Source organism: Mytilus edulis, chromosome 7 (genome assembly GCF_963676685.1).
Source record: "Mytilus edulis chromosome 7, xbMytEdul2.2, whole genome shotgun sequence".
Classification (NCBI taxonomy): domain Eukaryota; kingdom Metazoa; phylum Mollusca; class Bivalvia; order Mytilida; family Mytilidae; genus Mytilus; species Mytilus edulis.
The window spans coordinates 8,971,307-8,993,820 of record NC_092350.1 but is presented as its reverse complement, the minus strand read 5'-3'; the positions used below and the strand labels follow the sequence as shown (position 1 = coordinate 8,993,820).

At 31.8% G+C, this 22,514-nt stretch overlaps 1 protein-coding gene across 1 annotated transcript in view; it reads left to right on the top strand.

Annotated features, from left to right (window-relative positions):
- The window catches only part of LOC139529867 (uncharacterized), a 68,932-nt gene that overhangs the window by 10,298 nt on the left and 36,120 nt on the right, over nucleotides 1-22,514 (top strand). Inside the window, exons 3-19 of the mRNA XM_071325806.1 lie at nucleotides 1,846-1,913; nucleotides 3,389-3,559; nucleotides 4,861-5,025; nucleotides 6,678-6,791; nucleotides 7,743-8,021; nucleotides 8,597-8,738; nucleotides 9,489-9,723; nucleotides 10,087-10,248; nucleotides 11,828-12,176; nucleotides 12,500-12,794; nucleotides 13,638-13,764; nucleotides 15,913-16,137; nucleotides 16,804-17,004; nucleotides 17,394-17,668; nucleotides 18,878-19,001; nucleotides 19,449-19,667; nucleotides 22,063-22,219. Coding sequence (XP_071181907.1) covers nucleotides 1,846-1,913; nucleotides 3,389-3,559; nucleotides 4,861-5,025; nucleotides 6,678-6,791; nucleotides 7,743-8,021; nucleotides 8,597-8,738; nucleotides 9,489-9,723; nucleotides 10,087-10,248; nucleotides 11,828-12,176; nucleotides 12,500-12,794; nucleotides 13,638-13,764; nucleotides 15,913-16,137; nucleotides 16,804-17,004; nucleotides 17,394-17,668; nucleotides 18,878-19,001; nucleotides 19,449-19,667; nucleotides 22,063-22,219 — 3,308 coding nt within the window. The remainder of the gene's footprint in view (nucleotides 1-1,845; nucleotides 1,914-3,388; nucleotides 3,560-4,860; nucleotides 5,026-6,677; nucleotides 6,792-7,742; nucleotides 8,022-8,596; nucleotides 8,739-9,488; nucleotides 9,724-10,086; nucleotides 10,249-11,827; nucleotides 12,177-12,499; nucleotides 12,795-13,637; nucleotides 13,765-15,912; nucleotides 16,138-16,803; nucleotides 17,005-17,393; nucleotides 17,669-18,877; nucleotides 19,002-19,448; nucleotides 19,668-22,062; nucleotides 22,220-22,514) is intronic.

Genomic DNA, 22,514 nt, shown 5'->3' with positions numbered 1-22,514 from the left:
GGTAGTATTTCCCTGCCATAGGCGACAATGTTAACATTTTTCAGATTTTCATGACTTTCTTACACTCCCCAAGATCCAAAACCAACTGTAACTTCAAGGACTTTCATTCAGATATTCAAAAATAAATGAGAAACACCATCATGACCGTTTACTTTTTTAGCTATTGTCACCAGTCTAAGGGAACCAGTCATTTACATCATATTTGGCCGCAGTAAATGTAATATTCTAAAAAAATTGTAAAAAAATTATTTCAATAGTTACATTTAAAAATTGGTATTTTTCAGACACATAAATGGTTAAAATACTTGAAAAAAATGTTTCTGGTTGATAATCCATTTCAACGTCCAATCACAGTGTCATAAGTATTCACCTAAGTAGGGTACACAAAGGAGCAACCTAAAACGTTGGAAGCAAATACTACCGTGCCACCTTTACCCGTCTTGCTGGAAGATGGTTAATCTAATACCTATTCTTTAAAAGGAAAATTCATCTTTGCCTACATAATTTAGACCGATAACATTAATTAGTTGTGTAGAAAAAGTCATGGAAAGAATTGTTTTTAAGCACTTGTACAATCAAATAACATGCTAATAAATCAATTTATGAATATTTATCAGGAATTCTTCCTAACAATTCAGCTATACACCAACTCTAAGAAATATATAATTGCATATAAACTCTTTGGAGAAATACATTTTTTTGACATCTCTAAAGCTTTCGGCAAAGTTTGGCATAGAGGCCGTATATGCAACAGGAGTTTATGGTATTGACGGAAATTTATTGAATTGATTTCATGATTATCTACACGACAGAAAACAGAGAGTAGTATTGTGTAGTTCGCCATCGTCCGTTTGTAATGATTTAGCTGGTGTTCCCTAAGGATCCGTTATGGATCCTCTTCTCTTTGTCTTGTATATTAAATAATATTGCTGATAAGCTTACATCACTGTGTCGGCTATTTGCTGATGACACACCATTCAGTTGTTATGGTAACGACGGAGAATTAGTCTGTTATCAATTGCGACCTGACAGAGATTTATGTTTGGTCTTCTAAATGGCTTATATTATTCAACCCTGATAAACCGAAATTATTATTTTTCTCAAATATTGAGACTCTAGACCTAATGTTTTCCTTAAACGGCAAAAATTCCGTTAAAGTACATCTGGGAGCTAATTTCAGTAGTGTCGCTACATGGAACTTTAACATTGCAAGTGTAAACAAAACACTTAAATGTGTTATGTAACATTAAATACTGACAAATACCTCGAAACAGTTAAGAGAAAACCTATACTAAAATTTATTCGACCCAGTGTTCACTTAAAATGAAACTCTATACTGTGAGGTTTGTTGGAAATCTCTTTTTGCAAGAAAAAGGAGACACAAGTAACAGATGTTTTAAAACATGAACCAAAACCATGCACCAGATTGCCAAGTATGATAACCAACTATTCATTGCGAAATTGTAATGATATTATTGTTAAATTTTGTAGACTTTTTCTATCTACTGAATCTACATTCATAAAATGTAATTGATACTGACACGAAAAATCATCAGCATCGCTATCATCATTACCACTCATGTTATCATCTCAGAACAACATGTATATGACATTACAAACTTTGCTTTTCTTTCTCTTCTTTTTTACCTATGAGATAGAGCTTATATTATATTCTTAAAGTGTTTGCGTAATATGCACACTCATTATACTATTATAATGTATTGATTCATATTGAAATATGAAGAAAATTTCATAAGTACGATTTGCATTAGTCTATTCTATTTTGCTTTAATTTTGCAAATACAATATGTTTAAACCAACACAAATTAATGTGCCTTGTTTCAGGAGTACAAAGTATTCATACCTGAAATGCTGCCCCGGTTACAGAAGCGAAGGCAATGGATGTCCAAACCGTAAGTTTGTAATAGAAAATAATTTTAAAATGTTATTGCTTACGGGCTGGTTATTTTGTTTTGAAAGTCAATATACATGAAAACAACAGCTGATTATTCGTATTGACGGTTACAAACTGTCCAGTAAATGTGTGTTGGAATGTGTCATTCTATCATCCATAAATGTGAATATCTAGTTGATTGTTTTGATTTAAGTGCCTAACGAGATTCATAACAAAAACTCCATAATTCCATTATTTGAAATTCAATAAAAAATGGAAAAATGACACTCAGTAAGAACAACCACAGAAAATGACGAGTGAAGCCTTGTTTTAAAGTAACCGAATTTGTATGACGGTTGACTTTTGTTTCCTTATTTAGACCGCAAAAAGTGTGAGCAAGCCATACAGACACACTATTAGTTAACGTTATAACGGACTCAGCAGCCAAAGATGTGTTAATTACATCATAGATATATAACGTGCATCAGCTAATAACATTACATAGATATAAGAAAATGTGGTATGCGTGCCAATAAAACTTCTTCTCATCCAAGTCACAATTTTAAAGTAAACTAATATAGCTCACACCAAACAGCAAGCTGAATTAATAGTGTAATACTATTCAAACGGGAAAAGCAACGGTCTAATCTATATAAAAACACAAGAAAAATGAACATGTATGTTTTATTATAATTCGTTATTTTGATTTGCTAACAGCAATCTCGTGTCACTCTGATAATAAACTTTGCATCAAATTGAAAAGTAACAATCATGATGATAAAACCTTCTTCATAAAATTCACAGGTGAATAAATAAACTAGATAGAAATCGTGTTTTATTATCCTTGCAACAACACCTATTCTAAGTGTCAAATGCTTCGTTTAGAAATTTCAAATGATGGTAAAAGCACTAACTTAACCAACATATTCAGACTAAAGCGCTTCTACTTTTCATACAAAACGAACTTCGGTCATCGTTTTACATCCCAATAAGAAAGTAGCATTCAATTCTTGAATAAAATTGAGAAAACCCATTAATAAACTAAACAATTGCCAAAGACAACAAATAAAGCTTGCAAAGACACAACAATTTGTTTTTGTAATTGACAGTCAAACAGTAATATAATATGTTTAAATAAACGCTAACGACCACTGTTACACAAAATAAACACACATTTTTTTCTAAGTGTCTCAAGAAACAGCCTTCCATAATATAGATTTTCATTGAAAAACAATCTTTCATTTACTGAAATGAGAAACGTACTGATTGGAGCTGAAAATTACACGTACTGTTAACATAGAAAATGTCATATAATCTAATGATTTTCTTGCAACGCATTTCGAATAATGTGTATCCATAAACAAGTGATTTGTTATAAATCATTTTTTTTATCAAATTTAAATCCCAATAAATGAAATAGTTCTGGTACAAACAACGGCAACATTCTCAATTTTTGTTGATAAAGTTATCGTTTGTTTTGTTTTTCATTTTCAGCAATTTGCGCCGGCAAAATCAATCCACAGGCATGTCACTTACAATACAATAGTGATAAAATAATATACAGAGGTGGAAATATACAACGTAACAGTGGAGGATACTGTGCAAGACCTAATGAATGTGCTGGCTGTAATGATGGGTTCTATCCTGACAGGCCATACTGTCGTAGTAAGTAGTATTTTCCGTAGAATGTAACTTTGTACATATCATTCACACACAATAGATTAATTTGGAAAATTAAAATAGGGGAGTAGAAAAAACCTAACATAAAACAGTAATAACAGGTATTCATAGTTCAAATCTCAAAAATCAATGAGAAAATATTTGAATGATCGATACTTAGAATCTATCGTATATAAACGACTTTCTGTTATTAAAAGAGGGACGAAAGATACCAAAGGGACAATCAAACTCATATATCGAAAATAAACTAATGACTAAAAATGAAAAAGACAAAGAGACAACCAATAGTACACATGACACAACATAGAAAACTAAAGAATAAACAACACGTTGCCGAAGTAAAATCGTAAAATATGAACTATCGTTTACCTAAGATTTTAAAAAATGACGTAATCACCTATACTCTAATGGTTCTTCAATAGACCACTTTCGAGTTCATCCGTCACCGGCAAAAACTCGTCAATTATGCACGCCTTTATGACGTCATTTACCAGATAGAGGGGGTCGCCTGTATCCCTGCACTATTTACGTTCATCAAGCGTCTTAGTGATCGTCTTTGTGCAGGATAAACTAGAAATAATGGTTGCTCTGTAGGTACTTACTGACAATTCCCTAATGACAGCAGTGTTGATTGTTAATTTTGAGAATTCAATTTGCCGAATAATTCGTATAATATAGAATTATAGTTTTCCAACCACTCGCTCAACATTGGAAGGGAAGTGACGACGCCCCAAAACGCACAAATGACGGTGATAAAAGCGCGTATAATTGACGAGTTTTTTCCGGTGACGGATGAACTCGAAAGTGGTCTATTCCTAGCATTAATGTTGATGGTAAATATATTCGTGAAAAAAGGCACAGACACAGAATATAAGCCACTTGATGATAAGGAAACCACAACAAGTAATTCATAACTTCTACTTGCAAACATATCGCCAATTGTTTCAAAGTGGTCCTTAATAAACTTGTAAAAACTGCCGACATGGCTACTGGACGTTAAGAAAACATTACAAAAATAATGATTTTTGTAACTATCAATCGATCAACAAATCTATAAACTATTGCATTTTGTGAAACAAAAGTTTATTTGTAAAGCAATGTATGCTATTTAACAAAACTCAGTAAAAGCTAATACATTTTTATTTTATCTTTGTTGTACACATCCCAATCTTTTGATAAGATCATACAACAAAATGTGCAAACGATATACTACACGAAGGTGGAAATATTTGTTCGGACTTCCTTCATTAATGTCGTTCAAAAAGTTGAATTGTGTTTGTTTGCAGTTTGTCCACCAATAGCTCATTGTAAACACAGACAATGTAGTGATATCTCTACTAACCACTGTCAGTATTGTGATGGCGAAATTTCAGACAATCTGTTCTGGCGAGCGTATACCAGACATAAAGATGTTAATGGTAACGAGGATCGTCATTTTAAGAACTGTATACGTAAGTACCATTGGAATGTGTAAACATTGCTATGAACTATTTCAATCCAAATTTACTATGGTGATTCAAAAACAGATTTATATAGAATTATCCCAATTGAGGAGAGAAAACAATATTGTTGAATGTTCAAAATTAAAACGAAACAGTGGTTGTTTATCCCTTTACACTTGCTATTAAATAAAAACATATTCTAAACGCAATCGTGTGTGTTGGCCAACTAGTAATGTATACATAAAATTGAGAATGGAAATGGGGAATGTGCCAAAGAAACAACAACACGACCATTGGAAAAAACAACAGCAGAAGGTCACCAACAGGTCTTCAATGTAGCGAGAAATTCCCGCACTCAGAGCCGTCCTTCAGCTGGCCCCTAAACAAATATATACTAGTTCAGTGATAATGAACGCCATACTAATTTCAAAATTGTACACAAGAAACTAAAATTAAAACAATACAAGACTAACAAAGGCCAGAGGCTCCTGACTTGGGACAGGCGCAAAAATGCGGCGGGGTTAAACATGTTTGTGAGATCTCAACCCTCCCCCTACACCTTTAGCCAATGTAGAAAAGTAAACGCATAACAATACGCACATTAAAATTCAGTCCAAGAGAAGTCCGAGTCTGATGTCAGAAAATGTAACCAAAGAAAATAAACAAAATGACAATAATACATAAATAACAACAGACTACTAGCAGTTAACTGACATGCCAGCTCCAGACTTCAATTAAACTTACTGAAAGATTATGATTTCATCATAAGAACATCAGGCACAATCCTTCCCGTTAGGGGTTTAGTATCATACCGTCATAACATATATGAGAACCCGTGTCATGCCAACAACTGGTTTTGAATAAATGTATTTAGTTCCGATGCAAAGACCCTATAAGTGAATCAATATTAACGCCAAAATATGCAATCTTTAATGACCTGACAACAGTATCGTAACTATATCCCTTCTTAATAAGTCTATTCAAAGGTTTGATAGTTTTTGAGGTGAATACTGACACATTTGTGCTTTATAAAGAATAACATATTGGATGTGAAATACCTGAACGTATAAGAAGTCTGCATGTTGAGCTATATTTACGAATGATGTCCTTATACCGATGATAAAATTTAGTAAATGTTTTGACTAGTTTGTGATATCGAAAACCCTGGTGTAATAATTTTTCAGTAATACATACATTTCTCTCGTTAAAATCTAAAACATTGTTACATACACGAGCGAATCGTACAAGTTGAGATATATAAATACCGTAAGATGGTGACAAGGGAACGTCACCATCTAAAAATGGATAATTAACGATAGGAAATGAAAAATCGTCTCTTTTATCATAAATTTTAGTATTTAGCTTTCCGTTAGTGATATAGATATCAAGATCGAGGAAAGGACAGTGGTCATTGTTAGTATTAGCTTTATTTAAAGTAAGTTCAGCAGGATAAATTTCTTTAATATACATACTGAAGTCGTTATTATTTAGAGCCAAAATATCATCCAAATATCTAAAAGTATTATTAAATTTGTTTATCAGATGTTGTTTCGATGGGTCTTTGCTTATTTTTGTCATAAATTGTAACTCATAGCAATACAAAAAAATACAAAACAAAAATAATAATTTTATGTAAAATTGACTGTAACCTTATTTTTTAGAAACTTGTTCATGGCGTACAGACAGCACACGATGTTACCCAGGAACATGTGGCAAAGAAATATCAACGTCTTGCAAATGTCTAGATGGGTTTGGTGGTCATCACTGCGATCATAGTAAGTTTCTACTAGTTAACACTAGCAATCCGTCAATTTCATTTATACTGTTGGATATTATTGTTTGTAAAATTATATGAGCTCCTATTCAGACAAAAAATAAAAAATAAAACATTTTTTTTTGCCAAAAGCATTTGTTAAAGCGGAATATTAAAACAAAAATTCAATGTAGCAGCTGACTTGGTTTAACTATGCTCGAACTATCGTTTAAGTTAATTACTTTGCAATTCGTCAAATTCAGCGTTATTTAAATGCTCATTTAAACATTTTATTTGATTCTTAGTCAGAAATGAGTTACACTAGTACTAAGCTTGTTTTGGTATTCAAAGGAAAGTATGTGAATATTCAAAAGTTAAACAAGTGAATCTGTTTCATTGACGGAATCGGCCTAGAAACAATCATAATATTTTTTATGATATGGATGTGTAACTGCCGTTTAACTTTCATATATCATTTAAGTTTGACGTTAATATACGTAACTTTGAAAGAGACTTCAACACTTAAAAAAGGGAGAATAAAATATCAATTTGATCTCAAACTAACCGGAACAAAATGTTATTTTACCTATCCAAGTAAGAATGAATTGATCCTTATTTACAGAACATGCTTACTTAGACTGATTATGAAGAATATTGAACGATTATGTAAAGTTTACATTATCAGAGCTTTCAACAGATATTGTCAGTTATAGTTGAGTCTCTAAAGATGAAAGGTTCAACATAGACTGTGTACAGTTTAAAATCGGTAGAATACAGTTCGGAATAAATCAAGCAAGTCTTCGCAGAATCGGGTTAAAATTTTACACTGTTCAATATACATTTGTGAGGTTATTGTGTTGAAAGTCGAATGTTGATTGTGATACATATAATATATAGTGTGTAATTGTTTCAGTGACTACTGCCTAACATTTAAAATTGAGTTAATAACAATATTCGAATTATATCATTTCAGTAATTAGAAATTCGACTATTTCATATGCTACTGCAAAACTAAATAGTCCAAAACCAAGCGACGATCCTGTGGAAACTCCCATTGACCCGAATGACCCAATACCACGTGAGACAAAATGGACAAATCATATTATGATAAACACAGCTTATTTAGAAGTAACTGCCGTGTTTAAGGTGGATGCAACGCAACCTGCACCTGATCCAAATGGAAGAAATCATTTCGTCACAGAATTTAAATACGGTGTTCTCGCAGGACAAATGAAGCTCACACTAGTCAGAGGTATAAAAGAATTAGCAGTTAATCATAATGCCGTTTTTTATCCATTGACATACGCCGTAGTAAACATCTAAATAATCTTCTTTTTTAATATTACCGAGTCAAATACTTTGAAACTTTAATAGGATGTTCCTTGAATGGTATACAGTTTAAATGTTTTATCCGGGGTAGGGTCCATTATCACACATATCCAAGGACACTCAGACTTCCAATCTGTATAACCAAAAACCTTACGCTGGTTTTTACTATATTATATTTATCAATTGCGCTAAAATAAATGTAGCGAATTCAGAAAAATCCAGTTGAGCGATTCAGTCTCATAGAAACGTCTTGTTTAGAATGTGTACCTTTAAAAATAAAGATTTGATTCCTTATGTCTAAAATAAATTAAAAAGGAAATATTAATTTATAAGCATTAATATTGGGATATAAAATCAGAATAGTTATATAACTTTTTTCTAACATTCTGTCCAGACATACACTATTATTTATTTGTACATTTCTATTGGTGATCTTTGTATTCTACTATACATTAACTTAAAGAGTGCTTTTACTGTCATTGTGATCCTGTTTTCTAGATACCAACCACACAATTCCACCTATTGTTAAAATATGTAACGTACAGAAAAAAATGCCTACAAATGATATATACCAATGCAAAGAACCAATCGTATATCTAAACGCTTGGATTGCATTCTTGCCATTTCAACATGACGACCGGTAAATACTTTTGTTTATTCATCTTCGAAATACACTCTTTATTTATTGAATTACGTTTTGTTAAGAAATGTAATGAACCCAACATATTAAAAAGATCGATCACACGCATTATTATTACTTGTAAATTAAACAAAAATGGTTATAATTTATAAATTTTCTAAAATCTCAACATGCTCAAGTTGAAATATATTGATCAGAGCTTTGTTTTACATGTACTGTGTTTGCATATTTTTTTCGATTTTTTCATTTCCCAAAACTACAATGTACATTGGTTAACCAACCATGATATGATCAAAGTCTTAACTTTTACAATGGTACATTTTAAAACAAATTTTTACTTGTTTGATTTAGCTTGCAGTTATGTTAAAAACGAAACGAAACCGTAAAATGGTATAAACAAAATCAAACACAGAACTTTGATACCAATACACATGTTTTTACTAAGGTAGATTTTACAAAATATTTTCAGAAACAATATTGAGAAAAATGATTAAAACTCTTTTGTCATAAAGTGGAAGTTATCCTCACCTTTAAAATATTAAAATTCCAAGCCGCATTTGTTTTTAGTTTTTGATAACCAATTGAACAGACCATTTCATGTGGAAAACCTATTAATGCGTTGTAATTTAATTCGTATCTTGACGATTCTCAAATGTTTTGTTCAGTACAAGTTAAATGAATGACGAGTAGTCTTGTTAAGTATTAGAGAATGATGATAAGGGTTGATTCGAGCGTTGTCATGAATTGTAGGGTAATATATTCGTTTGAAATAACGAATGGCGGCTATTTAAAATACATCGATAGAGACGCGCATCCTACTGATCCTGAAAAGGCACCGAGGAAGCGTGTAGATTTGAAAGGTAGAACTGTTTCACGTCAGTTTGTGTTTCACTGGGACTTGGACGAACCTGCCCAACAATGTGTTGAAACTCACGGAATAAAATGCACTGTTCCACCAGTTCTTGCTCCAGATGTAACAACTAACGTAAGTCATGGATAGTCTTTAATGGCACAAAAGTGAATGTTCGAATAATAATGTAGTATTAGTCAGTATAAGTGAGAGGCATATTTGTTTTGTCATTCTTGCACTTGTCTGAATTATAAACTTATTAATTTATTTATATACAACCGTCATTGTTAAAAGTTCATCACATTACTTCTCTCTCTTCTTTTTTAAATAAGCATTCATATGAACCAAATTTAGAAATGGTATGTATTCTTGACGTTTCTTTACTTCTTTCCTGTGTGACTTTTACAACCTATCAACCCGACACATCTAAAAAAAATGAGAAAAGGGTATATTATTTATTAACAATTATGTTGACAACATAGTCTTTCTATATTGAAGTCAACAATACAACTACAATGGAACAACTGGATTGATGACTTAGCTGGTATAGGGAGTTACTACTACGAAGTTTTTGAACTTGGTAATGATGGAACGTCATTGTCAGAAGATCAAGGAACAAAGATTACAGAAGCAAAAAATTTATCACGTACAGATTTATCGGTAAGTTGTGTCGATTTACAAGCATGCCTATTCGAACATGAGTAGGTTTTTTTTAGATAAGAGTGTTAGATACTTGTATATATTAAAGGTTAAGTATACTCTTATTTTGTTATTGATAATGATTTGTTTGATATTTGTAAAAGTAAAAAGGTAAATATCGAAAGTCTTAAATGATTGTTTAAGTCAATATCACTTCATGAAGAAGTCCGTACTATTATTGTTTTTGAGATAAAAGGGATTAATGCTATCATGTTTTAAAGTGTATTCGTATACACTTTTGATTTAAATTTTCTGCGCACATCGGATAGTTAAGAAGGATACAAAGATTTCCTACATTGACCGTTTGTCATTACATGATTGAATCAACTGATTTCTTTAAACCTTTTTAATACCACCCACTAAGTCATATTGGGTGTGGTATATCAACAATGTAATGTTTGAACGTGCTTTCGTCTCTTTATCAGTTTTCCGCCCGTCAGCTCATAGTTATCGTTAGGTTTTCTCTACCTATAATTTAATTGCTATGAAACATTTTAAAATAAAATCTAGTAGTCATATGTTTAGTGATTCGGTAATGTTATGCTTGATTAGATGTACTTAAGTGATTTAAAAAAGAAGAATAGTATCCCCCCTATATACATGTATTAAAAATATAATTGATACCGTTCCTACGTTAAACTGAATCTTGTTTTACTTTTGTACATTGTTAAAGGGTTTACTTATGGAAAGAAAAACTTGCATGTATCGACCAATAAAAGGCTTTTGTATTTTCACACGGTTAAATAGTGAATAGTAGAAAATAGATCAAAAAATAAAACAACCGAACTCCGAGGGAAAATGAAAACGGAGAGTCCGTAATCAAATGGCAAAATAAAAAGCTCAAACACATAAAACAAAGGAATAACAACTGTAATATTCCTGACTTGGTACAGACATTTTCTTATGTAAAAAAATGTGGATTAAACCTGGTTTTGATAGGTAAACCTCTCACTGCATGACTGTCGCATTAAATTCCTTATATTGACAACGATGTATTAACGAAACTTAAAGACATAAGGCGAATGCTTGTATAAATAGTTATATACTAGTATTCTTGACCATTTTTTGTCTTCATTGAAAAGTTCTCTCTTAACAATTCTAATTACATCTCCTTAATTTCGTGCTGTTATTTTTTTTTTTTTTTTACTGTGTTCAACGCCTAAACTTAATTATTTCGCTATATTTCATTGTTGAAGAAACCGTAATTGATAAAGAAAACAACCGACCACGGCAAGAGAACTGACAATCTTTGTTAATTAAAATCGTAGTCAAACACACCTTAATATAGGCGGGGTTCAAAATCACAACCTATCAAGTTGTATGTTAACTGAAGTATACAGAAGCTTTTGTACACGGAGCAAATTTTGATTTGTAAGGAAATTACCTTGCTGTACATAGAATAACAGTCGTATCATTACTACTGTGATAATTATTATCATTAACATTTCAATTAACTGGCGGGAAGAAAGATTGGGTTTAAAAGTATATATTGTCCAAGATACTAACTTTAATATAGATTAACATATAACATTCTTTTTAGAGTGAGTTTTCAGTCACAAAAACTGGAATGTACTCTGTAATATTCACGGCCATCGACAAAGCCGGGAATGAAAAGTCAGCAAGGACGTTATTCCTGTACGATGACAGTTCCCACGTTGAAGTTGAGGATGGTAAAACTGTAAGAGTGCAGCAGTCCACGAAAGATACAAAATATGTATGGGTGGATGTTGATGATCCTATACTGAAAGTGAATTGGCCTGGAAGATTTAAAAATGAGGAACATTATAAACAGTTGTGGTTAGAATCAGTAAAACCAAGGATACACGTCGATCCTGAGTACGATGATCATTATGGCAAACGTCAAACAACAACTGTACCTCATCGTCAAGGTATGTTCATATACATCTCTATGGCATTAATGAACACAGATATCAAATGTAATTAGTGATGACTTTTCATAGCAAAAAATGGGATCAGATTTGTCGAGAGATTAAATATCGCTTTCACTATCAACATCATTCGTTATAAAATAATTGATGAAATATGTAATTGTCTTATCACCATCAACAAACTAGGAATAAAAAAACTAAATACTGTGATAAATCATGACAAGACCTGTCGTAAAGTTTTTATAATGGGATTCAACAAACTTACATTTAAAAAAAATATCTTTTACATACTAGTATAACGAATTCGAAATTCATATTTACAGGTGTTGTTAGATTTGAAACTCAGTTTATAGTTCTTTCCCCTTCAATCACACAGAAAGTTAATTTTGTCAGTACCAGTAATGTCATGGAGGAGGCTACATCACTATCAGTATCATGGAACGATGGTGACAAGTTAGACATCACTGTGCGAGCTTTTGATATTTTTGATGTATACATCGATGACATGGTAACAGTATACAAGGACATCAGCCCACCGGAAATTGAAAATCTTTGGTTGTCCAATGGAGACCGTGTAAATGTGTCCGTCCATAGTTTTGACGATTTTTCAAAAATGACGTAGGTTCACATGTATAGTCTACGCAACAACTCAAAAGACAGAAACTTCAAACAAAAAACAAGAGATTCCCTTTTTTCTTTATACCATATTCCTTGATACGTTGAGAATTTACGTCGTTCCATTTAAAAAAAAAAAGTTGACAGTAATTGCCGATTTGTAAATATAAAAAACATTCGAGTAATATAATATATGCACACATTCATGACAGTATTGAGTCATCAAAAAGAAAAGAAGTAAGTTAAAAATTGATATCTTGAAATTATAAATATTTCACAACCTGCACCAAGAACTAGAAATCAAGGTTCACAGTTGAGTACAATTTTCTAAAAGTTCATCACATTGTTCAAAGACGAAATCTTCAAATAATTTCTATGTGGACGAGATCATTATGTAAATAAACTTATCATATATACTAGAATTAAAATTGTGCACGCCTGACTATGTTTCGTCTACACAATATGCAATCAGCATCATCTAACCGAATAATATAGATCAAATTAATAACGAAGTTGAGGAGATTTGAGGACATAAAATTTTAAAAGGGTTTGCAATACATTTTGAATGCTCGTGTGTTTATAAAAAATAGCCCCAATATATACACTTTGAAAATCAATGAAGTCAATGTAAAGTTCAATTTTTATTCTGAATATTCAATATCAAATTCAACCAGTATATACTCAATTTGTATCAACTAAAGGCGTAACCCAATATAACCAATGCGTCCGAAACATTCACGACAGAGTTGTTTCTATATCCCAACTAACACTTAAATTTAACAGTTATGTAACAGAATGAACAACCGCTACATTAAAAATGACTGACAAGAGTTTTCTCTTTTGAAGGATAGAATGGAATACATTTGACTATCACAGTGGAATAGACAATCTAGAGTGGAGATTATATGACAATTACACTAAAACTGATATTGTCCATGGTCATGCTAACCTTCATTCACAGGGAAATTCAGAAGTAAGGAGATTATCTTGTATGACGTTTATACAAAAGATAGGTTTATTTTGCTAATGATAAAGTCTACTAAAACAATTTGAACTGTTTGGTATTATATCCGTGGAGTATATAACGTATAAAAATAGCAAAATTACAAAATACTGAACTGCGTGGAAAATTCAAAACACAAAGTCCCTTCTCAAAGGGCACTCGAATTAGCTAGGGTTCGGGGTCAATTTAAAAAGGAACTCAAGTACATGTATGTATGTACGTGATTATATGATCAGCTACAAACCATTAAGCTAGGTCGTAATTTTATAAACTTATCTAATTATTCGTGAAGAGGTTTGTCAGCTTTTTTCCGTTGTCTGTCGTCGTCATCCGTCGTCCATTAGCTTTTACAAAGATCATCTCCTGAAACTACTGGGAAAAATTAAACCAAGCTAACAACACTCATCAATGAATATCTAGTTTTAAAAAGCTGTGTCTAATTACCCCGCTTCCCTACAATCTTAACTGACACGGCTAACATAAAACATAGTGGTAAAATGCAAGCATATTGTTACGGTCTTGTAAACTGCAATAGATAGAGAAAGAGGGTTCCTTACGAGACCCATTTTACCAAATTTGTTGAATGTATGCCTATTAACTTGAAGCTATAATAAATGGATAGATCAAACAAAAATATTGAGCAAGACAACATGTAAAACAAATCTAAATGAACCAAATCAATTTTTGACTCTTCATTGAATGTAATACCCTTTTATTGACTATTTCTCCCATTTTTATATGACCGCAAAAAAAATTTGCATCGTATAATGCTATCATGTCGTCGTCTGTGTCGTCTTCCGAATACGCATTTTGTGTCCGGACAATTACTTTTGTTTAAGTATATGATCTCTTAAATTTTATACCAGAAAATTCCATACCATTAAAGGAAGGTTGGGATTGATTTTTGGGGTTATGGTCCCAACGGTTTTGGAATTAGGGGCCAAATAAGGGGCCAAAATAAGCATTTTTGTAGTTTCCAGACAATAACCTGTGTTTAAGTGTATAAATCTCTCTGAGATTATACCACAAGTTTCCATACCACAAAGGGATGGTTCGTATCAAGTTTTAGGGGGTTATGGCTCAAACCATTTAGGGGAATTAGGGCCAAAAAGAAGGGGGGAACTAGGTTTTTCTGGTTAATGGAAAATTAAGACAATTTAAAAACAGTGTAAGGGAGGTAACTCAAATACATTTAAAATACAATGTTGTATATGTTTGAATTGACCTCCCTTATACTACTTGTAAATTATGTATAAAAAATGTCAGGTTTTGAACTATTTGCAAGAAAAGAGGGGTCAATAGGCAACATCATAGTATATTGTACAAAAGCAAAAAAAGGGGGTAAACATTTTTTGGGGGGGTTTGGGTTGGGGAGGGGGTCAATTCTCAACAGCATAGTTTATTGCACCAAAGCAACAAAGGGAGGTTAATCTCTTTTGTTTAGGGGATGGGTAAATTCACAACAGCATAGTGAATTGCACAAAAGCCAAAAATATATAGATTTAAATCATATAACCAATTCTAAGTTCTTTAACTACAGTAATTCTGTGTCAGAAACCTATTATGTGTCAAATATTTATTTAGAATCAAAATTCAGACCTGTATCGAGTGCGAATATTGTGTCCATTGTTGTCCCAACTGTTCAGGGTTGGACCTCTGCGGTCGTATCCAGCTGCGCTTGGCGAAGTAATTTATTTAGTTTCGATTTTGTTTCCTGTTGTCTTGATGAATATTTTATAAGAAAATTTCACTTCCAAAAAATATCATATTGGAGTTATTCTATTCCCAGGATTATTTAACCATTCCATTGCTTTTTTTTTCTGGAAAAATTTAATAGATGAACAGAACTTAAAAAGAAAAATGTTCAAAACTACCTTATCTACAAATACGTCAAAATAACTGAACTTTTAAGCTCTTATTGCAGATGCAGATGAGAAGCGTAGATCCTCTTGTTTAAATTGAGATCAATATTGACCGAATAATTATTCTCAAATAGAACTTTCTGCAGTTTGAGACATAAACCCAAAGATAAACCGCGATGGTTATTAAACGGGAACTAATGAAAACTATACAAGCCAATTTGTTTATTGGTGTAAAATTATTAACATTTTCTTGTAGAATATAACAGACTGTCAAAACAAATATGGCGATGCACCAAGAGGACCATCATGTTACTGCACATCGTTTCATGGATGCTTTCATAAACATTTCTACGTCAAACCTAAGATAAATAAACTATCTGGTCTGATTACTGGGAAAGACAAAGGTGTTCATGATTCAGATTATTACATTGAAGTTACTGTTGTCAACAAAGCCATGCTTAAAACTACTGTCGTGAAGAAGGTACTACTTGGTGTAAAATAAAGCAAATAACTAGTCAATATATTTAAGATATGTATGCATGTTTACATTTTATTGAATAATAAAGAACCCGAAAAAATGCTTTATTAATGATTCTTAAATAGAGGGCAATGATAAGTTGTTGCTATCACGAAAATAGTGCCGTATACGGAATGACAGGTTGTACGACCTTCAACACTTCAGATGTTCAATGAATCTCTTGTTATGTAGTTATAATGCGGTATATTATGTCATTCACGTAGTACAACATGTATTGACAAAAAACTGTTAAGCGTATTTATGAAATGCATTTCGGGATATTTAGTTATTTGTAATTGTATTTCATATATCTTTCTTGACATTACAACATCCATTCTCCACTTAATGTATACTTACAATATACTGTAACATTCGAGTTACCTTCATTTAGAAATAAAAAAAACCCTGTTTTTTGAATTTGTTAAAAAAAAAGTAGATTTCATCTAAAACTCTGTTGTGATATCATATTGCATGCATTCTTAGATAAAAAATATTTCCTTTAACAAGGAAACTGTTAGTTTTATAACGATTGTATTTGTCCTAATTTGATGATTAATCTATCATTTTTATTAGCACATTAACATGATAATTTAGTATTTTGTAGTATAGAAAATTTGCAATATTTTTCAGATAACAATAGATGTTTCCCCACCACACGAAGGGTATGTTCATGACGGTATTAGAGGAGATCCTGAAATTGATTTCCAACAAGATCTACATATAGATGCTCATTGGGAAGGATTTTTTGACAGGGAGAGTGGTGTGGAATTTTATCAATATATCTTTAGTGATCACTGCTTTAACAACGACGAATTCAAAGCTAATAACAAGGTATTGATATACAATTTTGTGCATATTTTGGTATATAAAGGGAACAGAAGTATACCGCTGTTCGAAACTTATAAATCCTGGGGACACCTGATAAAATCGGTGTTTTTGTGTCCTTGACAACATCCGATTAGACTGTCTATTGATGTGAAAGACTCAACTTATTACGAATGTTATTAAATTATATATATATATTTCCAATATAAGTATCATTGGCAATACAATTTAAATTTGAATAAAAAAAGCATGGTAAGGGGATGCTGCGGGACCGAAAAAAAACCCCACCAAAATCATTGTGAATAGTGCATGTGGCATTACCATACTTGAAAAACAATAAAACCTACATTGAACTTAACCGTAACTCACATGGCATACATTGTTTTGTATTTCAGACAAAAGAAACCTACAATACGTTTGCATCATTTGAGGCTTCTACAGAGGGAACATATTTCGTTTCTGTGGTTGCTGTGAACAGAGCGAAAGAAAATTCAAATGTTGTCTGCTCTGATGGTGTTACTATAATGACAACTATGCCATATATACAAGATTTCGTCATGTCAGGTGCTAAAACAAGACCAAGATTAATAAGAGATAATGATGGAAATGTTTGGTTTTTGGATAATTTTCTCCAGAGACACTTTGTAGAGAACATAACCTCTAGCTGCATGTAAGAGACATCTTATATTAGTTTCAAATGTTTAATGTATTCCAAAGTTGATTTTGTCTGAGTATTTTTGCTTCTGATGAATACTATATACAGACGCCTTTGACTACTATAGTTAAGTTAATGATAGTAAATTTGAAATTTCAGTATAATTACTGGCTGTCAGTTTGAACCAGATTGTTTTAATATAGGTCAGTGTACTCTGTCATTTTCCATATAATATTTTATGTTGTTCATAAGCGTCTGTTGTATTTTAAAAAGAATTATACATGAGGATATTCATTATGAAAAAAATTACAAAAGTTCAAATGATTTCGAATTAAATTCGGAAACTCGAGAACAAAGGTACATACATGAATCTTTTTCGAAGGAGACTTAATCAAATGATCAATACAAAGAACATTGTAGACTTTTAGTGTAGGTATACTTTATAAAAAAGGCTAGACAAATTACTATTTTGTTTGATGACGTCAAACAGCAACAAGATAATCCTCTGAGAAAAGACGTATGAAAAAAGTAAAATCTGAAAAAAGCAAAGATTTAGATGGATTAAACCTGGTTATAGTTAGCTAGACCTTTCACTCGAATGACAATAAAAAAGGAGTACACCATTCATTGTGTTATAATCTAAATTACTATGAAAACAAACAAATGTGTAATAAAGAAGCACAAAAAAATGCATATAGATAGAGTACATTACCGAAAAAGAAAGACAAGAACGAAAATTTACCATGATAGCACAATAACACAATGACGGGATGTGTAAGTACAGGGTCACGTCATATGTAACAAATAAACGCAAAAGGGCATAAGACAAAGCACATGAGGCAAAAATGAAATACAAGAATACACAATTTGTATTACAAGAGAACAATAACACAATAACGGGATGTATAAGTATACAAAGCCACTTTAAATGGACATTACCAAAATCAGACTAAACAGTCAACGTAATATTTATAACGATAAATAAAAGGATACTATAACACGTTATTAAAAGGGTAAACAACGTCAGTTCCCAGAAACATAACAAAAAGGAGCAGCAGAAAATATAGCTGGTTTCGGCACATGCTTGGATTTAGTGAGAGTGTTCATAGTTGTCACAAACTGCCAAATTGACTAGATCGTAGCGTAACACACAATGATAATCATAATTAGAAAATTTGCACAATTTAAATGTACTTTGTTAATAAGAAACAAATTTTGTTTCAGAGTGTTGAACCTAGAAAATGTAACCATTTTACCACTAGGAAAACCGGTATCGCAGAATGCAGTTCGGCTATGTGGCATAAAAAATAACCTTCATATACTTGCTGTCGTATCCAAGGAAATTCAGGTACTGAAATCGTTATATTTCTAAATGTTAAATTTAAAACAACATTATAGACTAAACAAAGTATAGCTACACTTATCATCAAAGGACACTTCAGATATAATTGGTAAAAGTAAGTACATATGCATGTAAAGCAAAATTCAGAATCATAGCAGATCAAGAAGTGCATTGTCTGAAATGCTTTCATCATATTACATCTGAACGTTATATTTTCTAAAATTAAAACAGAAAATAAAAGCTTTAAAGGAATGCATTCTTAAGCTACTAGTATAACAAAGTAATACCGATCATTTATAAATTTCATTTTAGGCGCAAGCTCATGTTTTGAGGCTTTAGTTCCATTTACCGTAATTACGTGTGTTTTGACATTGCCTATTTAAGAATGTGTTTTATTCTCTTGTGATCGTTTATTCGAGGAAAATTATAAATATTGTCTTTTTGATACATAAGTTCAAAATGTCTTGGAAACCAGCTATTGAAGCCAACTTGATTCACGATTATGAAGTTGGATTGTCATCTACAGCAAGCAGCATTGCTCCAGATATAGTTTCATTTAGAACAACAAAACATCATACTCACTTCCGGCTTAATCATCCAGATGTCCCGGATGGAAAGGAGTTTTATATCATAATTAAATCTATCAGTAAAGCAGGAGTTGAAGGACTACAGGTAAGTCGTTTGTGGCAATGTGGCATATTTAAAAACAAATTATCGTTTGACAAGATTACTTTGCATACTAATTGTTCCACTGTTTGAAACATCTACTGTCTAAAACACCATAATCATATATCTAAAGTTAAATATACAAACGAACTATTAATCTCAAACGATGAAACAAATATTCAGAATAGTATTTTGTGCCTTGTCAGTCGCTGTCAGTTTTCTTGACTATTTTGTCAGAATGGTCTCCCCTTTTTCATCAAAGATATCAGTCTGAATGTCATAAAATACTTAGAATTTAACCCCAAATAATAGGTAATTCTATTATATTAAACGTGTACATTGACTTTAAAAAAAATAAAAAACATTAAAATATTTAGAAATGTAGTGCTATTAAATTATTGTGTTCCTTTCTCTAATTCTCAGATATCGTATGCCGTCACCTTAACTCTGAATCATTTCGTTAACATTTGGACAATCGCTTAGTAGTAGCTCAATGTTTTTTTATAATAGTAAAATGTAAACGACAACCACGATTGTTGGCCCATGTGGAGCACATGAAATCACCCCCAGTTTTTTTAGGGTTCGTGTTGCTTAGTCTTTAGTTTTCTATGTTGTGTCTTTTGTAATATTGTTTGTCTGTTTGTCTTTTTATTTTTAACCATGGCAATGTCAGTTTATTTTCAATCTATGAAGTTGACTCTCCCTCTGGTATCTTTCTGTCCTCTTCTAAAAGGGAATTTTATATAGACATTATTTAGTCATGTGACCGTGACGTCATCAACGTTTTTTTCATGGTTTACTCCAGTTTCAAATTGAGTTTAGAATTAAATTATAAGAAATAACTGTAATATTGTATCTGTCTATTCGAAATAACATAAAAAATGTGGTGCACACTTTAAAACAACCCGCTACGCGCATTATATAGTGTGCATCACATTTTTCATGTTATTTCTTCATAGACAGAAAAAAAAATATTACAGTCAATCCAAGTAATAGTGATCGGCATCCTGCTTCCAAATGTTTTTGTAGTTCATAGTACATACACGACATAATAAATAAAACACATTATTCAAATACATCTAACAAAACGTTTTTGTCATTGCTAGTACATACAGTATACTAAAACTTTATGTCCTGTGACTTTCTGTCCGTTTACCTATTAGAATATAATGCCGTACTAGCTATAGTATACACTTAATACGTAACTTCTCACTCGTATGGAATTGTTATGCATAGTTCTGTTATATTGACAAGATTGGGGAGGCACCCAAAGCAGACATACTTTGTTGATTTAAAAATAATGTGGTTCTACTGCCAAAACTATACAACCATGCATCACAGATCGACATACAACAATTAGTTTGTCATTGATAGTACATACATGACGTCAAAGTTAAAACAAACACACAAATATATCTGACGAAGACGCTAACAAAAAGTGTTGGTATTGATATTACATTCAGTATATCAAAAATAGTACCGTACTAGTATTCACATTATATGAAACTTTTCACTCGAATGAAATTGTTTTTTTTATAGTTCCGATCAGGTTTTCTATACTAACAACGTTTTTTCATGGTTTACCCCGGTTTCAAATTGAGTTTAGAATTAAATTACGGACAGAAAGTCATAGGACATAAAGTTTTAGTAGACTGTATGTACTAGCAATGACTAAAACGTTTTGTTAGATTTATTTGAATAATGTGTTTTGTTTATTTTGTCGTTTATTTACTATTTACTACAAAGACTTTTGTTGGTGTCTTTGGCAAATAATTTTGTAACTTTTAGTTATAAATTAATTATAGGTCTCTTGTGGACAGTTGTCTCATTGGCAATCATACCACATCTTCTTTTTTTATATATACAAAAAACGCAAAAAATGTTTGTTATTGATAGTACATGCGACACTTAAAAATTAAAACAAACATAATAATGAATCTGACAGAAAACTAATTTAAACGTTTTTGTAGTTGATAGTACATACAGTACATTATAACATAATGCCGATCTCTGTACTAATATACACTTTTATACAATTTGTTTATTATTTTCAATGATATATCAAAGCAGGTAATACCCTGAATTGGATACAGTTATTTTTTGCACAATTTTGGTTCTTGTTATGTAACACTTGTATTGTCCACATTTGTTAAAATGTTAATTGTTGAGTATATTTTTACGTTAATATTTTTGGGGTACGCTGTAGAATTGTACAAATGGAACCCTATTACTATTATTGTATTTTAATCTATAATAATGATATTGACTTATATATGAATATATAGTAAGGAAGGCACTAACCACAGCAGGTTTTTCTAACCAAATGATTATATAACGAGTACATTTAACTATGTCAAATCAAAGTCAGAACCGAGTAAATGGTTTGTATATTATATTGCAGAGTATTGGGCCATTTATTGTCGATACAACTAAGCCACGGTTTTCTGGCTCTAACATAGATGTTAACTTGATAAACGATTTTTTAATTGCAAACTGGACAGCAGACGCTTTCGAGGACCCAGACGACCCGTATCCTATGTATTTCAAGTATGCCGTTGGTAAGTTAGATAAGAAATTATGCCATTTAATCAAAGTTAGGTTAAAGTTAAATGTTAATTGAAACGTTTGGTATTTCAAATTATGATAATTTTAGCATCATATAATTAAATTAAAAACCAATTGTTCAGAGAACAATTGAAAGTCTTTCCACAGCAAAGAAATTTGGATAAAAAGGTAGTTTCTTCATACTGATGCGATGTATAATGGTTTAATTATATTAATGAGTGATATAAGGGAGATAACATGCTACTTCCGGTGAAATGAATGTCACTTCCGGTCTCATATGATAGCTTC